At 32.2% G+C, this 22,416-nt stretch overlaps 2 protein-coding genes across 4 annotated transcripts; one reads left to right on the top strand and one right to left on the bottom strand.

Annotated features, from left to right (window-relative positions):
• Positions 1-1,884: 1,884 nt before the first annotated feature.
• On the top strand, positions 1,885-7,591 carry LOC100782441 (caffeoylshikimate esterase). Its single transcript, XM_006593667.4, has 9 exons — positions 1,885-2,242; positions 2,375-2,613; positions 4,164-4,193; positions 4,354-4,480; positions 4,576-4,722; positions 5,494-5,624; positions 5,706-5,843; positions 6,019-6,117; positions 7,078-7,591. Exons 2-9 carry the CDS (start codon positions 2,482-2,484, stop codon positions 7,309-7,311), a joined length of 1,038 nt encoding a protein of 345 aa, XP_006593730.1. The 5' UTR covers positions 1,885-2,242; positions 2,375-2,481; the 3' UTR covers positions 7,312-7,591.
• A 4,104-nt stretch (positions 7,592-11,695) lies between these two features.
• On the bottom strand, positions 11,696-20,407 carry LOC100785654 (zinc transporter 5). Of its 3 annotated transcripts, none has more exons than XM_003541260.5 (11): positions 20,085-20,407; positions 18,756-18,948; positions 18,561-18,646; positions 18,184-18,268; positions 16,541-16,619; positions 16,258-16,388; positions 16,079-16,165; positions 15,834-15,952; positions 15,259-15,389; positions 14,353-14,466; positions 11,696-12,045 (listed from the first exon to the last, which is right to left on the bottom strand). In XM_003541260.5, the coding sequence occupies exons 1-10, from the start codon at positions 20,138-20,140 to the stop codon at positions 14,354-14,356; spliced, it is 1,080 nt and encodes a 359-aa protein (XP_003541308.1). In that variant the 5' UTR covers positions 20,141-20,407; the 3' UTR covers positions 11,696-12,045; position 14,353. The 3 variants fall into 3 exon arrangements, with proteins under 3 accessions (XP_003541308.1, XP_025980743.1, XP_014620748.1); XM_026124958.2 differs by having other exon boundaries at positions 11,696-12,039; XM_014765262.2 differs by lacking the exon at positions 16,541-16,619 and having other exon boundaries at positions 16,258-16,413.
• Between the last annotated feature and the right edge of the window lie 2,009 nt (positions 20,408-22,416).

Raw genomic sequence — 22,416 nt, 5'->3', positions numbered from 1 at the left:
CACGTGCTCAGCGGAAGTGCTGTCTAGGGGCTCTTTGTAATATAAAAATAGATCTCCCAGATAAATAATTGTAGAACAGCCCCTATGCGTTCCTATTTGGTGTTTTTGCCTTAACAAGTGGATATTTATATTCGTTGAGGGGACACTCACAACTTGACAGTGATTAGTGTTCTTTTCGGACTTTGACTTTCATGCTATGTAAGTTGCAACAGCACACCAATAGCAAACCATGATCATTTGTAGAGTTTTAATACGTGTCTAATTCTTGTTCTCCGTCCCACACAACATATTTGTCTAAACTGTGTTTTTTTTCTTTATTTAAACTTATTTTATAAAATAAGTTTTTCTTAACAAGATAAGTAATTATATGTTTTTTAATATATTTCTCTAAAATGTTTTCTTATAAATAATTTTCTGGCTTCTAAAAAATAAAATATATGTATTTCTTAAAAAAATAATTTTAAAAATACCTTTTTAAATATATATATATATATATATATATATATATATATATATATATATATATATATATATATAAGGATAGTGACATCACTTACCTAAAGAATAAAGATCAACCGTTATTATATGCTTCGTATACGTGGACAACTTTCCTCACAAGTGGACCTGGAACCGTTCCACGTAGTTATTAACTTATTATAACAAAGGAGTATAATTTTCTCTATATTCATGATTTATTTTTAAATTATAATCTAAATCATATTATAATTTTTTAAGAGACATTTTTAAGTACCTACAAAATAATTAGACATTTTCAAATATGAATGTTGAGTTATCGTTGGATGAGGTTTTTACTTTTAGAAATTATTCTCATTCTCGTTAAACTATATCTCTTATCTTAATTTTATATATTAGGTATTTAATTTAATTTTATAATCATTTTTAAAGATGATATTTGCTAATTTATATCTACTCATTTTTAAAGAAATTTGTTGTAGAAAACTACAAATTTCTTAAAATATATTCATGATATAAATTGTTAACTTACTCTTTCTAAACAAAAATAAATGGATATAAGTTAACAAGTCTATTTAAATATTTTTTAATTTTAATTTAAATATAATTTGATTTAAAAAGTATTCCAAATTATTTTTCTCAATCATTTAAAAATACTCTTTTTCTATTTATAAATTCTTTTATTAACTAACAAGTTATTGATTCAAGGAAAAATAGTTGAATTTTCTTAAGAAAAATATTAATTACTCTTAATCACTTATCTTTCAATATCTTTGATATCTCCAATATATCATTTCTATTTTTATCTTTAAATTTAATTATTAGTAACTAAAAATAATCTTGTATCATAATGGAAATTATTTATTATAAATTTAAAATATAACTTATATGAAAATATTTATTTATTATATGATTTAAAATTATAATAAGTTTATATATTTAGAATATTTATTTATTATAATTTTTAATTATATAAAATAAAATTTATACTATGCATTAGCTAAACTAAAATACTACTTCTTAAATCTCTTTTTGATTTTATTTGTGAGAATCCAACTCAAGTAATAGAAGGTTAATTTGTATTGCAAAGTAAAATATATCTTTAAATTAAAAATAGTACTATATCCTTTTCATAATATTCTCTTAATATTTGTTCTAATAATTTAAGAAAATATTTAATATAAATACATTGAATAATAACCAATAATATTTACAAATGCTATAAGTAAATTATATTTTTGATTAAATTTGTTTTTCGTATACTGGTATTTAAATACAAATCTATCATCCAAATTATCCCTCTATTGAGGCAATCTCAAACCTCCACAATCTTCTTTCTTCCTCCTTTTTATGGAACTTTCCACCGACCGCTTCAAACCTCATCCCAACCTTAACAATACGTATTTAATTCAAAATCATATAAGCAAACAAGCAAATCCATAATAATTCTTCCTTCCATACTAAGAAAACAAGAACACTACTACTTTTCTTCTATCTTTCCTTATCTTTTTAATTTTTTGAATAAAGAATTTTCTAACCTTACTCAAATTCCACCTTCCATAACTAACTTTCATTTAAGAAAATTAAAATAAAAATACTTTTATTCTCATTTTTCACTTTTTTTTAAAAAATTTATCTGCTTGTTAGCTACTATTAATTTCTTCACCACATATCCTTATCCTTTTTCCCGAGTCAGATATTCCTTATTTTGCGGATCCCATATTGACTCAGAGACCCACAAAGCTTTCCTGGTGCTACCCTTTGAATGGTTGGTAGTATTTGGATAAAAAATAGTATAAGTGAAAGAAAAAAGTAATCTTTTTAATATTCTCTTCCCATTACCAGTGTTGTTTTTTTAATGGGGTGTGTCAGAGTCTGTTTCCTATGATTCTGTCTCTAGGTCTGTAGATTAGATCAGAATTGAATCCAAGTGGTGCAGAATTCAGAGCAGCATTTGGTGTCCAAAAGAAGAGGAGTAATAGGAGAGAGGTGATAAAGGTGTCAAGAATGGGGATACCTGGTGTTGATGGAGAATTGAAGAAGATTTTGAACGCTAACATGGACGAAGTTGGTGCTAGAAGGCGTGCACGTGAGGCTTTCAAGGATATTCAGCTTGGAATTGATCATATATTGTTTAAGGTTTGGTTTTGTTTCTTTTCTTTTGTTGTTGTTTGTGGAATTGATGAAATTAATCCTTGTTTTTTTTTTTTAATTTGTTTGGTTTTGTCTTGTGAGTAAGTTTTTATTTATTTTTTATTCTGGGGGGGGGGGGGGGACTTCTTTAATGCTGAGGGTATATTAATTGTTAGTACATGTAGTTGAGACTGGTTCAACATGTTTACGTGGATTTGGAACATTGACTTTGAGATTTCTAGTGGGCAATGGCAAATCCGTTGGAAAGAGCGAGAGAATGTGTTCTGAAATTATCTCTTTTTTGGTAAAGCCAAAGGGGATCCTTGGGAGGGGGGTGTTGGTATGTTGTTGTGAGGTGAACTATTCTTTCAAAATACATGAGTCTAATCTTTTAATTTGAACTTGTTAAAATTAACATTGGACTGGGTTGAGTTAATAGAATGAAAATGAGTTGAAACTCAAATTCAAATTCAACAAAATTAACTTTAAATGAGTCAGATTAGCGAGATGAGACAATGAACTCAAGTCTAATTTGGGGGTGGGGGGGTGTTGTAGCTATTAAATGAATGTAGAATGTAGCTGAGTTGCAACTTCTTAAATGCAATGGGGTCAGCCACCAATTCAACTATAGTAATACAGGAGGAAAAATGTTAGGTAGGTTATTCTTTCAAACTCTTTTTTTGCTTATTATTTGACCATGTTCAGTTATTCAATAATTTAGGGGCAAAAAAAGTCGATTTCTAGAGTAATTCTTGCATAGACATACTGCTATATATATAATTATATCAAGATTTTAAGATGTATTAAAATATCTTACATGCGAGCAGTGAATGCAATGCTGAAGTTATCTTAATATTTTATAAGTTTTTGATTGGTTGTGAGCACTGTACTTGCGAAAGAACTGCTCCAATTCAGAATGCAATTTTTGAAGAATAAACTATCAATTTGGTCCCTCATGCATAAAGTATTGATTATCTATTAGTTTAGTCTCTAAGTTAATATATTATACTAACGTTGAGAGACTAATTTGAAAGATTTTTCAGTACTCAAGATACTATGTTGCATGATTTCTAATACTCAAGGGATTACTATATATTTTTCTTTTTTTACTTTAAGAACTATTTAAGAGAGAGAAATACTTCAAGGATGAAATTGATGGTTTATTCCAAATTTGAAACACGATCCAATAAAGTGTTATAGAGAGACATTTCAAAAAGTCGTATTGTAGCATTACTATTTTATTTCATAAACTGCTCAACAATCTGTAGGGACTCAAGATAATTAAGATAGTTGAGTAAAGATTGAGTACTAATTATTCCTTAAACATATTGGGTTCCTTGTTTTTTATTTTTATTTTTGGACTCTAGTATTGTGGCCTGTTCATTCTTTCTTTACTCAATTATTTGTACAGTTATTTTCTCCATGTTGTTTCAAATTCATCAAAGACATTTCTATAGTGAATGTGTTTATCTGATGTGCTATTTCACTTTAAATTAGTAAAATTTGATTTCCTTTAAATATTAATATCAACTCTTTTATATTTCTCTGTTTTGCAGACCCCATGTGATGGAATAAAAATGGAAGAGGTAAGTAAGAAGTTTAGTCTAAAACGGTTTCATGCAATTCATGTTTCTTTTGAGTAGTTGCCTCAAACATGTTGATATCATCAATGCCAACTTGTCATTGTCCTGGTTTTTTTTTTTTTTTTACATGTGATGATATCTTAATGTGTGTGCTATGCAACAGTCATATGAGAAGAGCTCAAAGGGCCTAGAAATCTTCTGCAAAAGTTGGCTTCCTAGTGCATCTAAGCCAAAAGCAGCAGTGTTTTACTGTCATGGTTATGGAGACACTTGCTCCTTTTTCTTTGAAGGCATGTAGCTGGTACTAAGAACTGGTAGCTTTAAGTAACTAAATTCAGTTACCTAGAGGATTAGCGACTCAATAGTTTCATGGAATTATTTGCAGGAATTGCTAGAAAGCTGGCATCATCTGGATATGCAGTTTTTGCCATGGATTATCCAGGATTTGGTCTCTCAGAAGGACTCCATTGCTATATTCCCAGTTTTGATGGACTTGTTGATGATGTCATTGAGCATTACTCAAAAATCAAAGGTATTTATACTCCCATCAACCCCTTGAAATTCTCAGTCATCATGAAATTCAATACTATGTTGTGTAAGGGTTCTTGAACTAATATTTACTTCTGTTGTATAAAGTATTTAAAGTTTTCCGTAACTGTTTGAAAAGAGAAAATATTGAGTTTTATAAAAAGCAATTCATCAGGTTGAAGTTTTTCATCTCATTTTTATTCATATATCTTCTTATTTAGGCAGTAGCTAAAGTGCATGTCATATAGATGTTCTGCAAATAGAATTACTGAGAATTATTGGTGAACTCTTCTCATGATACTTGCCAAGATGATGAGTTGCGTTTCTGATGAAGGAAATATCTCAGCTGTCACCTATTAATGCCATTATGTGTTCAAAGAAAGGCATGTACCTTGGTTGTTAGTGTTTGCCTAGTGTTCTTCCTTGCCTGAAAAATAGAACTGTGGCTTTAAAAACATGGAAACGTATTGAAACAGTCTGTACAAAATTGTAATTGTTACATCTATTTTCATTTTACATTGGAAACGAGTTAAAAAAATTATTATTAAGGAGTATCGCATTAGGAGAGTATATGGTTGATCAGTTTTCCATAAATAGAACACCATTGTATCTCAATCATCATCATCATCATCTTTTATTCAATCAATTTGATTCTTTCTGTTATTGCATCTCTTGAAACTACTTGGCATTAGCCTATGATCTATCCCTCACATCCTCTAATTACTTACATATTGAAACTGTTGTATTCATTCAAAAGATTTGGTTTATATGGCAGAAAATCCAGAGTTCCATTCTCTTCCCAGCTTCCTATTTGGACAGTCCATGGGTGGAGCTGTTGCATTAAAGATACACCTGAAACAGCCTAAGGCATGGGATGGTGCAATTCTTGTTGCGCCTATGTGTAAAGTATTATTCTTGAAACACAATTATGTTTTGAGTTCTGGTGGTCTTTGCTTTGATCTCCCTTTGACCTGAAAATCTGTGTAGATTGCAGATGACATGGTTCCTCCAAAATTCCTCACTCATATCCTGATTGGTTTAGCCAATGTTTTACCGAAGCATAAGTTAGTTCCAAACAAGGATTTAGCAGAGGCAGCATTCAGAGATTTGAAGAAGAGGGAACTGGTTTGTATTTTGTAATGTTGTTCTACAGAATGTTACTTTTGGTCTGCTAATAGAAATCCAAAGATCCATCCTTCCTTGTGTGTGACTCCATTTTTTGCCAATTCTTTCCATGCATTTCTTTTGGTAATATGTGTGTTGTAAGTAAGAGATTGACTCTTTTTTAATCTTTTTGCAGACTGCTTACAATGTTATTGCTTACAAGGATAAACCACGTTTGCAGAGTGCTGTAGAAATGCTTAAAACTACTGAAGAAATAGAACGGCGACTGAAAGAAGTATGTTCTGATCTTCTGGGTTATCTACTCTAGGTGTTGGAGTTGGTGAAAATTTTGGTAAAAGTTATAGGTTTAAAAAGATCATAAGTTTATGGTAGCAAAGATGGTAGCATGTATTTCATCTAAAACTAGTTCAGTAGTTGAAACTAGTGCATATATATAAATTCTAAAACAAGAGCTACAAAACCCTAAAAAGGTGTCTAGATAAGACCCTTTAAAATTTCAAGTGTTTAAGAATCATTAAATAAGTCATGTCTTGAAGTTTCTGTAGAAATAGTGAACAGTGATCCTTTTTAAGACTACTTTTTTGCTCTGGCTTCCTAAGACACGACTCTACTGCTTATATAGGGCATTTCTATTGTTCTTCCTCTCTTAATTATAATATGCTTAAATTGGTCTAAATTCATAGTTAAGAAGGAAATTAATATATTTGCATGCTTCTTACAACAGATCAATCGACTTTGAATAATTTATCTCACTAAATGAGCTACTTTTAGTCCTTTACATGTATCTTTGTATTACTGTGGCAGATGCTACTATCCTCAAATTTGAAAAACTTACTAAGTTTCTTTACCTTGTCCATACCCTATAGCTAACAACCCTAAAAATGGTTTCATTTTCTGCATGGTAGTATATCTTGGAGTTTTTAAAGATGGTCATAGTAGAAAAATTGCTTTAGGAGAAATTAATACATGGATCAGAACCACTACGTGTTCATGGTCTCAACCAGTTTTCTTGTGACATATAATCAAAATTTTCAATTTACAAGTAACACTTGGTTACATGTCATGTGAAGATTGGTCGAATCATAGTGGTTCTGGATCATGTAATAATTTCTCATGCTTTTGGGTTTGATTGATTGTTCTTTTCTAGAACTACTGTTTAAATATGAAATTTTACATCTTTTGGATCAGTCAAATAAAAACTATTCATCTTCACATGTAATGGTTGTGATTGCAGGTTTCTCTACCATTATTCATCCTTCACGGGGAGGCTGACACTGTGACAGATCCATCAGTGAGCAAAGCCTTGTATGAGAATGCAAGCTGTTCAGACAAGAAGCTTCAGCTTTACAAGGATGCCTACCATGGTCTTCTTGAGGGTGAGCCTGATGAAATAATAACTCAAGTTTTTGGTGACATCATATCTTGGCTGGATGAGCACAGCTTGAAACACAATCAATCTTCCTCTTAATACCGATTAATTAATTTTGCCATCTCTTAATCCAAAAGATGAATATTCATTCAGCTTGTTTTCAGCAATGGAAAATAGAAAGCTGCTATTGTTTCCATAAAAGTAGAGTATCGAATTTTGAAGTTGTCTTTTGTTTGCAACTTAGTGAGTTACTAGACCATAACCTTGTTCTATGTAAATAACATACTTTTTTGGATAAGCTATGTAAATAACATAACATATAATGTTCATATCTTTACATAACAATGAAAAGAAAAGGAAATATACTGGGAACACAAAATCAATGGCTCCTATGCCTCTTTTGGGGAAGGTTGTTGATTAAGATTTAGCTAGGAAACTTGTTTGTTTGGCATGGTGCAGATGTGACTGCATGATATGGCTTGTTCCTTTTTGGTATTATATATCCCCTTGGTTTGTGACTAGCCAACTATCAATCAATTCATGTGAGTTTAGATTATTTTACTATAAAAAAACTTCGTACCCCATTGCTCAGAGGCTCTTCGCTATGCGAAGGTATGGGGGAGGGATATTGTACGCAACCTTACCCTTGCATATGCAAAGAGGCTGTTTCTGGATTCTAACCCATGACCAACAAGTCACCAAGGCACAACTTTACCGCTACACCAGGGCTCGTCCTCAGTTTAGATTATTTTACTATATCATATTAAAATTTTTAATTAACTTATATTTTTTTTACCAACAAAGGTTAGACTTAAGGCTAATCAAGCCAACTCCAAAAATGAAGGATCAAAGTTCTAACATTAGAATAAGCACTTAAGAGGAAATCTTGGTAATTAACTATAAAAAGAGTGATAACAATGTAGTTTCTAACACAATTCTTCTAATACCTAATCTATTATGGGTTTAATTTCAATTAAAAAAATACAAAATTAAGAAAGAGCTAACTAAAATAAGGAATACAATAGATCTTAAAAATTTGTGTTTTCTAATAAATTTTAGCCATTAATTACACGAATCAATTTCCCAAGTTTGTAGGGATGTAGAATGCATTACACGCAACTAATACTAAGTTTGATCCGGTATCTAATGAGACGTAGGTTGTACATTGAAACTGTCCCAATATCACTTCTCCATTCTTATTTTTCTACTTGTCAAAGTTGTTGACTAATAGAGGTCAGTCTCGGTGTGGATATACGTAAAGTCTTCTATAAGAATTTTTATGTTTCAAGAGCTCATCAACAGGTACATTTTTTAATATGTCATTTGTTTATAATATACTTTAAATACAAAATAGATTCTTTTATTCCGCAATGTGTGTTTTTTAACACCTTTTTTCCTACATTGCAAACTTTTCACACCGTTCTCCCAAAATGGGAATAGTCGGGCAAGTTAAAAACCTTTCTCAAATGAGTGTCACCTAAGCAGTAAGTCTCACCTCCCAATTTTGTGACTTAATATTCAAAAGGACTACCACCACCTTGTAAGTGTCACCCCAATCATCATAACCAAACCCACACTTCACTTGATGCCACCAAAGTTTATAATTGCATGAACGAAGACTTAAGTGTGGCGAATCTTCAGCCATGATCCTTGTGGTCAGGTTCCAAAATATCGAACCCGATATTCACTAAATTCATCTCTAGCAATCAAATTAATCAAGCAAACCAACCCATTGCAGGAACCTATAAATAAGCATCTGTTGTCTAACTGGTGGCAACCATTGTCAGCAGTGGATGTTGGGTTCTCAAGTGAACCACATATAGAGCATGGTGCAACGCTCGAGAGATCCCTCATATCTTCATACTCAGTATTAAGTTGACACCTTAATAGGATGTGGGTGTTTTTTGGATGAGCTTTAAAGGTTCAATTTAACAAACTTTTCCTGGGAGATGAGGGAATTCCAAGTCCTAGAAACACATCAGAAAGGCATGAAAGATTTGACGGGAAGCCATGACAAAATTTCCACTATGAGGTCCCGAGGAAGTTGGGCCATTGCCATCTTAGTTGGCTTACTCAATGTTGCTCTTTAAAAACCCCTAGTGAACCAGCAGAACAATACTAACACTTTTCAACAAGGACGCGTGAGGATTTTGGAGTAGCATGGATAACAAAAAAATTAAATCCAAAGTTAGAACACTAGAATGAAAAATGGAAAATTAACAATAAGAAGGAAATAAAAAAAACATAAATAAACTCGCGGATCCAGATTGATGGAATGAAACATGATGTTAGTTATGATGTGATTTCAAGAGTTTGGAGATCAGGTGAGACTTTCCTAAAAAAAATTCCTAGGATTGATACAATTTGAAAAAGAGAGAGGAAATATGAAAAAGAAATAAAGTAAAAATGAAGAAAATATCTTGGGCGTTTATTTGAAAGCTACCGTGTCTAATGGTGAAAAATTGGTTTCCTAGTGTGGTCTCCCATCATAGCCCCACCTTTACATTACTAGCATTAGCATTCTTTACACTGCAAGAATAGAAAGAAAGAAAGAAAAAATTACAACTCTATTATTTCAAACAAGAAGTACATACAATGATGTTGGTGGAACTTAACTTTGGAAAGAAACAGCAACAGGTGCATTGACGCATTGACTGTAACAAATTGAATTTCAGACATTGTCTACAATGGGGTTGAGGTAACTTATATTGGAAAAGAAAATTAATGGAATTAAATAAAGAACTTAATAAGAGAATTTTGAAAATTTTAGGGACACAAATGCAATAAAATTATTTTTGGAGGATTAAAACCGATATACGCGAGACAATATTTGGAGGAAAAAATCATATTTAATCTTATAAATTATTAAAATTAATTCTCTCAATTATGCTTACATGAATATATGTAAAATATAGATGCAATGCTATAGGTACGTTGGTGTGTTCTCTAATTTGATTTAAAATTGTCTAGATAATATGTGATGATATTTAATAGAGTTTTTTTATTAGGCTAAAATCTAAATTTTGTCTCTATAAATACACGGTTATACTCAATTGACAATTTGAATAACCCATTTTAAAATAGAAACCTATTTTTTGATATAAAAAAATCACAGTTTTTTGTCTAACTCTCAAATTTGCCTTCATTTATTTTTTTTCTTCTTATATTTTAATTAATTTAATCAATTTCTTAATAGTATCTTTAATGTATATGTTAAAATAAGGATTCAATTGTAACAAGAAAAAAGAAATAATAAAACATATACAAAATTGAAGATATGGACTAAAACATCTTCAATATTATAGATATTCACAATATTACAATACCTTTTTCACAAATATATATATATATATATATATATATATATATATATATATATATATATATATATATATATATATATAATACTAAAAATATAATAAATAATTGTGGTTCAATATGTAGTGTTTGGCGTTCTATGTTGTATCTTTCTTGGACCCTAAGACGGTTGGACTTATTTTTGCAAGAAAATACTTGCTATTAGAGGTGTGTATTCATCAATAAAGTTAGCTAAATTCCGCTTTTTTCAGAACAACATTATAGTTGCACAAATTTTATTTTTTAGTTTATATACTTAAAAAAATTCATTTTAGTCCTAATATATACCATCATTTTTAATTTTTTTTAATCCTTATAAATTTAGACAATAAAAACTAAATGACAATATTAAAAATGGTATGTATAAGAACTAAAATGGATTTAAAAAAAAATATATATATATATATATATATAAACTAAAATAAATTATTTTGAAGTATAAGGACTAAAAGATGAATTTTATATAATTATAGAGACAAATTGAATAATTAAACCTATAAATAATTTTTTATTTACTGCAATTAAACCTATAAATAGTAAAACTTTTTTAAAATGTCATTGTGTCTTTCACATTTATGTCTTTTTTGGTAGTTTGAAATGATAAAAAAAAAATATATTACCGTGTTGGAAATGCAAGAAAAACAGAAAACGCACTAAATTAAAATAAATGTGTTGCTCTCGTGGAATCACATTAAAGGTTTCATTTGGTTCAACAATTAAAACGTACATGTATGTAGTACATAACATTGCAAAATGTAATCCCCCGTAAGGATTAAAAGAAATGATATTTCTAGAAGTTAGGTTTTCTCTCCTTTTTTCCTTTCACTAAACAAAGAAAAAATACTTGTAAAAAAAAATTCACTCTTTATTTTTTTTTTCCTCCCAAGCAAGCATTCCAAAAAATACACACACAAAATAAAATAAAAGGAAAGGGGGAAATAAAATAGAAAAACTATAATACTTCAAGCCTCGTCCATCTTACAAATATTATTATAAATCCAGATCATTAAATATACTTTTAAGGAAATAATTGAAACAAAAAAGAATAACGGAAACAAAAAAGGACAAAAAAAATAAAAAAATAAATAAGAGAAATGGGAAGGGGGGGAAAATAACATACAAGGAATAACCAACAGTTTGGCATATTCAATAATTTCATTATAATGTGCAGTTAGCTCATATGGGTGATTCAATTATAACAAGATTCAAAGAACTTCTACCATGACGACGAATAATGCTTCTTTTTCTTCATGATAGAAAATCACTCCTAAACTACACAATAAACTACCAGACTAGTAATGATCTTGTAGGAAGCAAAATAATGAACTCGGTAGGTTAAAAGTGCTTCTCAGGCCCCCAAGGATCATATCAGATCAGATCAATCATCAAGAATTAGGTGTATAGAAAACTAGATGCTGGAGCTTCCCAAAAGTGGCGGATAACACATCTTCACAGCGGAAAACAGCTTGTCTGCAACTAATGCACAAAATGAAATTATGGGTCAACAGAGTCCAACATATCTTTGTGTACCAACACTGAACACAACTAACTTAATATTCCTTCAGATAAACACAAGCAATGTTATTAAGATTATTCACATCACCTCTTCATTCTCAAGGAAAAAGTGCATAGCAATCAGTCAAATTGAAATTTAGGCTAAAATAACTTTTTGGTCCATATAATATGTAGTTGTTTTTGAGTCCTTTTACATTATTTGTACTGTTCTGTTCTAATTGTTCTGGACAAGGAGAACAGGACAGTAAAATAATCAAGTTACTGGACAACTTTATATCCTGTCTTGGTTTGATGAGCACCGGGCAACCTAAATAAAATTATTTGAAATTTATTTAAATACCCTTCATTCATCTCACTCAATTCCAAGATATTGAAAATGGCATCAGAAAACAACATCGTCCACAATAATCTATACAGTATACTGACACATCAAACCTGTCACAACAACCATCACACTGCCCGCTACCACCAACCTCGTGCACACCATTTGACCTTAACCTCTTTCACACACCATTGATTTCATTGGCCTATTCATCAACATTATCATTCCTGTTTTGTTCCTTGCCTAAAACCCAATTGAAGCCAAATTAAGGTCTCTGAGTGCTACGACACTTGTATACTAATATGGCTTTCAAATAAATGAGTGCAATTGCAATTCTGGATTTGATAACCATTAATTAACATGAAACTATCCCTGTAACATGAAGAATGAACCAGAGAAGTTGAGGAAAAGAAAAAGAGGAGGGGGAGACATGGGATAATGAGAAGGATAATTTTGTCCTTTTAATTGAATCATGGGGACAAAAAGTTATCTCTCACATTAGTGAGTAACAAAATTTTATGTTTTGTTCTGTCCTTTACAACCTTTTTTGTTCTGTCCTACAACCATTTTTAAAATCAAATGTGGAACTTTATCCTGTCCCTCATTTTTTAACATATCAGACAGACCCTAAATCTTTCAGACTATCTTCACATCAACTAATACTACTGACACTGAAAATTGACTAGCCATGGAAGAAAGTAATCTCCTGTGAAATTGCAACGGATGATATGTATGGACATCAGTTGAAATCAATAAGTTGAATATAACAAAGTTCTTCAACTAGTTGAAAAGAATCAGGGTTTTTTTAGCTGTAAATGTAATTATATTTTTCTTGATAAAAGAAGAAATTCATAAACATGGAGAGAAGAAATTAGAGAATAGAGGATCCTCCATCCTTCTCAAATAAAAGGCGAAAGTAAAACAAAGAAAAAGTAAAAACACCAAACAAAGGTGCCCAATCCCACCGTATTTCATTTAGACAAACCTCTTAAAAAAGACAATAGAAGCTAATACTTAATCTTTATTCCAAATCAACAAGCACAAGTGATACACCCTGAGACAAAATGCACCACATAACAGCATGGATTGCACATTGCCACTAAAGTTTACCCTCCTGGACCAAAACCACCAAAAGCTTTAGGGCACACCTAGCACTCACAAAAAGGTGAGCAATCTCTTCTGTATAAATAAAAGCATGCACTCAGCTCCATGTGCAACCTTCCTTGAGGAAAGCACACCTATACTCTCCCTCTCCCACAATAAACCTTCTACATTTCCCACCTATGTGCATCATGGCATCTATGAACAACTACAATCTTTCCAAAACGGTTCATAGTTAGATAGCCAATAATTGTCAATATCTATTAGAATTTAGTTAGTTAATTAGTAGTTGATATTTGTTAGTTTCTTGGGCCGAGATAGAATAATAAAGGCAGATTGCCTATAATTAAGTAAGAAAGGTGTACGAGTATTGGGCACCAAATGTAGGAGAGGCCTGAACCTCTTAAATTTCCAGGGAAATCATATTGTTTCTGTACACAGTACTATATTCTTGATACTGTTCTACATTGGAGCAGAGATTGGGAATTAGGGGATTACTCAAGAAAAATCTGTTTCTAATCTTCTATTCCAGTCTCTATCATGCATATTTCTTGCTGTCTTTCAATTCAAAACATTTCTCTGTACTTATATCCCTATATAATTTTAGATGTTTAAGGACTATTGCTTTCAAAATATCAAAAAGACATTGCAAAAACTGGTAATCAGGCTCACCATATATTAGAATCAGTAGTATAATATTGATACTCAATACTCATCTGGAAAATTGCTGGTAGGTGTCAATTGAACAGAGCAGAATGCATAGATACCCACTCACACAAATGAACCAAATAAACAATTGGCAATAAATTTACATTTCATAATTTGAAGGAATAAAATACACATACTTCAAGTAGGTAGTGGTGACATCTGGATTTGATTATCAAATTCTCCATTGGATAAATCTGAATTTCGGATAGAATCTTTTCTATTGCGCTCCAATGAAGTTGCTTCATATATCCCTACATTATTCCATTACAATGAGAATTTAAGATTATTAACCACGAAAAGAGAAAAACAGAAACAAGAATGCCTTAATTCAGTAATCAGTATATTTGCTCTCTCAGAAATACAAACTCAATTCTAGAAGACAGGAAAATGTAGTTGACTGGTAGTGAATAGCGATAATTTTGGAAAGTCCTTAAAAATCAAATTATTACTAGTAAGAAAAGGCAATAAAAAAACAGTGAAGTTCAAGAATTCAACATGAACTGCTTCAAGATAAGCTGAGTTTAAAAAAGATTTACCCTTTTTCTGGAATATGAATGTCATTTAAAAAATCCAGAGGATATATAACCAATGTATATAGAATCTGAGAAGCCAAGTATCATAAAAACAAGTTAGGGTCTGTTTGATTTCCTTCTCACTTTTTGGTTTCAAAAACTGTTTTCTAAAATATTTTCATGCTAGTGGCAATCGATTTCTTGTCCAAAATCTATTAAGTTTTGAAAATTGTTTCCAAAAGTTGGTCTTTCTCATTCTCTTTTTCTGTTTTTAGTCCTACCTCAAGAGTGTAGGTCACTGGGAGTGGTGTTGCATGTCATAAGGCATGAGCTGGGTGTGGGCATCTATTTTCTTTGTTTTTCAAAAACTGAAAACAGTTTTTGAAAATAGAAATCAAACACACCCTTAAACTTTGTAAGGCATGACAAAAAATTATCAGCTACTCGTTCAGTTATAGTGTTCTAGAAACAATCCATGAAAAATATAATTTAAAGAGAATAATAATATTCAAAACTAACTGCTAAACATACCAAAACCTAATATTAAGCAGCAAATCGTGAATCCTGTGAGAGAAAAATCCATCTTATAAACTTTCTCCATTATGATGATGCACGCACCAGCTGCTGCTAAATGCCTTGGTGAGGAGAAAACCATGTGCAATCTACAAAAAGAAAAGTATGAATTTTCAGCTACTTCACAACAACAAAGAGTTCAAAATGTCATGCACTATATTATATTATCTTACACCATACGGAACTTAAAAATTCAAATACAATTCAGATCTTACCAAATCAATCTTGGATTTAAATTTGACCTAATTTTTATCCAACTTTTTTCATATACAAGATGAAGTCAGATATAAGTCAATTAATTTATTTCTAGACGAGGAATTATAATTTCATCAAACTGAAAATTGAATAATTGTTTCAATGAGAATGGGGAGAATATTACTGCAAATGGTTATGCCATTTGTTAATAGTTATTTTATAGAACCTTGTCTGATAATCTAAAGAGCATAAGAAACCTAATTTCAAAATGAATAAATGCCTTCCCATTACTCACTTAGCCTTTACTTATGGTAAGATTATCATCATTCATGGCATACCTCTCCTCTGCAATACTGTCAGCATAGAATATCACAATATTTCCAAACAGAATAGTGCTCAAGAAGGCCCAAGCAGAAAATGGAAGCTTTGCGTTACTATCAGATTCAGATGATGATCCCTGAAGGACATGAGAAGAGAGGGGACAAGAGGGTTACAAAAATTGTCAAATGTCAATCATGCAAAAACCACAGAACAATATAAGAATTCCACATAAATGTAAAAGTGACAATGACATAGAACTCACTATGATCATGTCCCACATGGCAATAGGAAACATAAAACATGTTGCAGAAGCAATAGTTAAAGCATGGAGTCGCCTTTTAAGTTGATTCTGAAAACAAAATGTCCAGGGGTTATGGATACACACAAAACACCTTGCACCAAAGTCAAAGTATAAAGTTCAAATTACATAAATGTTTCCACCTTGATTGAAACACGCCTTGCAATCACTCTCCTGAGCGCAGATAGAATACCAGCAATAATAGGGACTAACATATGCCTCAGGCCCAAAACTGGTTCAGTTTTAGCCTCAGAATCATCTCTATCTTCCCATGGTATATTCCAGTTAAGTTTACAACGCTTGTGGAAAAAATAAAAAGTATGAAAAACTAGACTGAAAAGAAAAAGAACACATGGAGCAAAAGATATTTTAGCAGTAAACTTAGTAAATTTAAGAAACAAAATAACACAGTCTGACTGAGGATATAGAATGGAGAATATGTTGCTGTAGCCCATCCTTCTGATAACAGGTATAAGGATGCCAACATGGCAATAAGGCCGCCTATCTGGTTCAAAATAAGAAAGTATCCACTGGATCAGAGAAGATCCAAACTTATGTTTCAAACACATTAATCACAAGCAGCAATTGAAATCACATTATTTAATTTATCATAGTACAACCTGGCTTAAATCATAGTAGTCAGTGAGCTATAGTGCAGTAGCAGAGCATAGCAACCCTGGGCTAGTATGGGATTCAAATAGTGGAGCGATTTTCAATACCAGTCATTGCAACCGTAACAGCAGCAATTCACATGCTATAGCGGCGCTACCATGGTATAGGCTTCAAAAACCCTTTTTTACTCCTGAATAAAATAGTGATTTCTTCCACATTATCTAATGCTTCTTTTGCTCAAGAAACATAAATAGGATTTGAAACCCTTCTTCCTAGACCAACCCTCAAAAAGTTAACTCTGTTTTGACCTTTGTTCCTAGACCAACCCTTCTTCCACATTATCTAATGCTTTTTTTGCTCAAGAAACATTAATAGGATTTGAAACCCTTCTTCCTAGAACAACCCTCAAAAAGTTAACTCTGTTTTGACCTTTGTTCCTTCACACTTTACAGGACCATTTTTTCCCTCATGTTCCGTACTTTCTTCTTCATTTAAACTTACTTGTTCACATTCTAATAGTTTTTATCTAATTTGTTTATGTTCTTTTTCTATTAATTTCACCATCATCTATCATTTTTTACTTCATTACTATTTTCTTATTGCTCCTAGATTGATGGTGATTGAGTGTAAAAAGTGACTTATATATAATACCTCCAGTCATATATATAAGAAACATAGAACAAATATCAAGACCAAGGAAAGTGATGGTCACATTTAATACTACCATGAATTCAAGTATATTCCAAAAAATGCCCTTAAGTTCAAATGTTGTAAGTGATGGTCAAATTTAATGTCAGTACTCATAATCCAATGAATGAGTGCCTAGGAAATAGAGTTAACAATAAATTAAGGTATAAAAGAAATTTAACCCTGAGTAAGTTTGAAAACTAGTCATTGTTTCTTTATAATTAGGGCCAAAGAAAAACAATTAAAACACAATGTGTTTCTTATAGACCCAAAGATAGTATCAATAATTTCTTAATTTTTGGGTTTTCTTTTTTTGTTTTTGAAAAAACCGCTATAGTATTTACAAAGTTGGCCACTATGCACTGCTATCCAAGATTGAAAACTATGGCTTAATTTTTTATTATTATTTTATCAAAGAAGACTTAACAATTTATATAGTTTTTTATACAAAAAAAAATGTTTTCAATTTAGAGAAAGAAGGAAACTACAACTAGGGGAGATAGGTGATCCTCCAAAACAGCTACAACCAGACAAAGGCTTAAGGAGAGGGGAAAGAAAAATATGTGATCTTCATTGAAAAAGGTAAAATAATTCAGGAAATAGTCACAAGTTACAACTTCACAAGAGATTTATCAATGCAGATAAAGTAGAAAGGAGAAATATTGCAAAAACATTCTTATGGAATAGGTATTTAAACCGATTTGAGCACATGGTTTCATGGTGTAACTTGTATAATATACCTAACAACATAAGTATCTTAAAAGGGTTACCTTTTTCCACAAATGACCTCTCCTGCCATATAACACTGCAGAAAGTACTCCAAGAACAGCACCAGAATACTCAGCCAATATTGCTCTAAATTAATAAGAAAACAATGATTGCATTAAGTTCATATAGCAATAAAAAATACTTTCTCATTAATATCAAAGCACCATTCACCTCGATACTAACATGATCAAGAAATAGCTATATAATGGTAGGATGACATCAATGATTCAATTGGACTTGGACTATGACAAATTGGAAATCAGTGATTTACACAACTGAGCATCAGCCATGATGCCACATAACTCAAAGCAATTAAGACTGAGCACTTGACACATTAAAGTTATCAACTGAAATTTTCTTTCAGAATATAAAAACCAACCTAACTGGCCCACATGATTTCAGTCCCTTTCCCCACAAGACCAGATACAGTGCTGTTATGCCACCATTTATTATAGAAGGAACAATCTGAAAAGAAAAATGGTACTATTAAGGAATGTGCATTCATGATAACTTCTATGTCAAATTTAATGCTTCTTTCTTATTACTCTCTTCAGAGAGTATAAATTAAATTCACCTGTGTATTAGAAAGAGGCCTGCCCTTCCAAGGCTTTTGCAAAATCAAAAATAGGATGGACGCTGGGGCCAGGCAGGCAAACAGAAAAAGAACAACAGAAGCACCAGTCTGCAAGAAGTAGCGGTACATCGAGTATATTGACCATATCCTCATGAAATTTGCAACAATATGGATTATCTGAAAGGGTGTGTGTCTACAAATCGAAATATAAAATCAGCACAATAAGAGTGAACAAAGTTAAAACTTTCAATACACAACCCTCTTCTATAAATATCCAACAGAGGTAATCAATCACTAACCAATACGTTATAGTAGAATGTAACTGAGAAATTTTTTTGTATATGTATAACCACTAAAAGTAAAATGCCACAATACATGATCAATAAAACAGTATAATCAGTTAATTATCATAGACGCTATCCTAAATCAACTATCACAAAAGCTTAAGTTGTATGGTAGAGACACATGAATGCTTTTGTATTACATCTCTAATCTCTAAGATGCCCCTTTACGCAAGAGCCCTTTACGCTTGATGCTTGGATAATACCCATGGACCCACCTTCGGCTTAGAGCAAATTCAACTTTTTATTAGAAGAATAGGGACAACAAGGGTCAAACTCTAGACCACTTGATCCTAAAGACTCCAATACCGTATCATAACTATCTCAAAAGCTTAAACAATTAGGTCAAGACAAAAATGAGTTTTATATTGTTTCTTTAACACATGCCAATGGATTAAATTAAAATACTACTTCTTTTTATACAGATCACCAATGCATCTTCCAAGGAAGGCAATCCTACTCACGAGCAGCACCACTATGGGCAGCAATCTCCCTCCAAGTATGGAGTAAATATTTGGTAAGAGATTATTTCTCAAAAGTAATTACTTATTTCAATACTTCTCAAATATTCTCTCAAAAAGCTACTAATCACAAGAACCTGATTATTTCTTTAAATAAGCTGAACCAAACACACACCTAATAAGTTATAGATTAAATTGCAACCACTGAGGGCATTGCATTTTGCTCTCGTGTTAACTTCAAATTTTCCCTCCACACAAATAAGCACTGAATCAAAGTAAACAATGCTTGCAATAACTATCGAAAAAGATGACCCATTAGCTCCAACCCAGTTCCTAAAACAACTAACACATTGAGACACAGCTTCAAGGAAAGAGCAAAAGCATTGGCACACGTCAATGCACCTAGACACAGTCCCAATTGAACACAAAGAAATAGCCTCAGAAATCAAACACTTTAATGATATGAAAAAATGGTCCATACCCAGGATCGATTATGGCTAAATTTTTCGAAAAGGAGAAAATTTTACCTGAAATGTTGTGGTGGGGTGCCCCGATCCTCTGAGACGCGGTTCGGGGACATCATTGTGGGAAGCACTTGGAGAGAGGAGTGAAGAGAGTGATGATTCAAATCGAAGTAAGTGTGTGTAGCGTGGCGCAAATCACGAACACGAATTCATGACTGACTGGTTGGTTTCTTCGATCAGACACAAGAAGAGAGGGTCTTGTTTTTCTCTTCTTCCTCAAGTTTCAGTTCGTCGTCTTTGGGTTCGGTGACATGGGCTCTGGGAAAATTTTGGGCCCTCGTTCCAATTTGTTTATTTTAGGAAAATTAGGGGGCGGGGAGAGACCAAAAATTAAAAATAAATAAATTACATGCATGTTCTTATAAGTAGGTAAACTTTTTTTATAAATATATAAATAATAATAATGATAATAAGGTGGTAGATTTTTTTTTACCCAATCCACTATACGACATACTAATCCTACCCACAATCGCTCGTAGATTCTCTTGTTAAATAGATTACTCTACACATATAAATACGATGAAACCTTATGTTACTTAATCAATCTTATAAATTAAGATGGTAAACTTTTTTTGTCAATAATAATAACAAGGTGATAGTTTTTTTTTTGTATTTGAGTAAAAAATTAAGAGTGTCACCCAATTCACTAAGTCATAAATTAATCTTGTTTGTGATTGTTCATGGATTTTCCCCTTAAATAATCTTCCATATATGTGAATGCAATGAGATTTTTCATTATTTGATCAATCATTTAGATTAAAGTAGTAGACCTTAAATGATGCCGTAGTTATAATAATTTATCAAAAAATTAATTATTAGCAATTAATCCATTTTTTTAGAAATGAAAAGAGTTTTAAGTGTAATTATGTCTTAATTACTAAAACTTTTAAAGATATCTTAAAGTACTACCGAACAATTTGTTTATTTAAAATATTAAAAAAAGCAATAATTAGAAAAATAATAATTAAAAACAAATAAAGAGTTGAATATATTCTTTATCTTTAGAATATAGTTCTGTTGTGTTTTTTTGTTAAGACTTTGGCAAGTGCACCAAATCGTGACAAGTAGTAAAGCTCGGAAGTCCGAGTATCGTGTCCACAGGGATTTTATTGCACTTTTCAATACCTCTCAATTTGTAAGTGGGAGTAAAGTAGTAAAGTAGAAATGAAAGTAGGAATAGTAAAGAGTGCTATTACTAAAATAAATGAGTAAAGGGAAAACAATTGATAGAAATGCCAAGACCAGACAAACCCAATTGGCCTACGATGCATGTAAGTATGATATTCATTATCAATGAAATGGTGTTAGTTCTACCCACATCTGTTGACTGCTTGCCCCTGATGCCTCACGTTGGCAAGCCTATTTTAACTACCTATCTCCCAAATGCCTTTGCGAAGATTCAATAATTAAAATGCATTAAGATTAAGTTCTAGATGTTGCTTAAATGCATGGGCAGTGAGTTATCATTCTATGCCTAGCAATGCTAACCCAATGATTCTTTTCTTTAGATGTTCTATTAGGTGTTACCCTTTCCCAAGCGATTAACCCCTAAAACTGATGCATGCATTGAATCTTAAATATTATTGAGAATTACCCTCTCCCGAGCGATTAAAACCCAAAAAGAGATTTAAGAATGAATGCAAGAATAAAAGAAAAGAAATAGAACAGAAAAACCTGGAATAAATTCTTTTGCATTGATAACTCTTGAAGCCCAGTGTACATCGTTGGCTTTTTAGGCCTGCCAGGCCCTAGCTAGGGGTTTAGCCACTCATGGCCATTGAGGGCTTACAACTGGGGATGAAAGAAAGGCTAGGCTAACAAAACAAAACAAAGAATATAGAGGGGGAAGAAAACTCAGGCTTGAGGTACTGAGAGTGATGCTCTGAGATGGGATGAAATTTCCTTGGGACTGCCTCTCTATTTATAGTGGCTGAAGTGGGCTTACGGGCCTTCGTAGTTGCGCTCAGCGCCACACCTCGCGCTTAGCGCGTTCAGATCGCGCGCTGGGCGCGCCATGCACGCTGGGCCGGTGCTTCTGTTGGATCGGGCGCTGGGCGCCTGTACGTCTGTTGGATCGGGCGCTGGGCGCCTGGCTGGCTTAGCGCGCGTAACGGTTTCCGCCACGCCCAGCGCCTCCAGTTAGTTGCTCGCTTAGCGCCTGATGCGCGCTGAGCGCCCCTATTGGACTGGGCCTGCTTCAGAAGTTTTTCTTTTTTTTTTCCTTTCTGTGCCACTTTTGCTAAATGCAACCTTATTTTTCGTATCTGCAGCCAGAAATTCAATTTAAATTAATTTTCTCACTTTTAATTACAAATAACTGCTAAATAATTAATTT

Source organism: Glycine max, chromosome 13 (genome assembly GCF_000004515.6).
Source record: "Glycine max cultivar Williams 82 chromosome 13, Glycine_max_v4.0, whole genome shotgun sequence".
In the NCBI taxonomy this organism is placed as follows: domain Eukaryota; kingdom Viridiplantae; phylum Streptophyta; class Magnoliopsida; order Fabales; family Fabaceae; genus Glycine; species Glycine max.
This window is presented reverse-complemented; position numbering and strand designations above follow the sequence as displayed.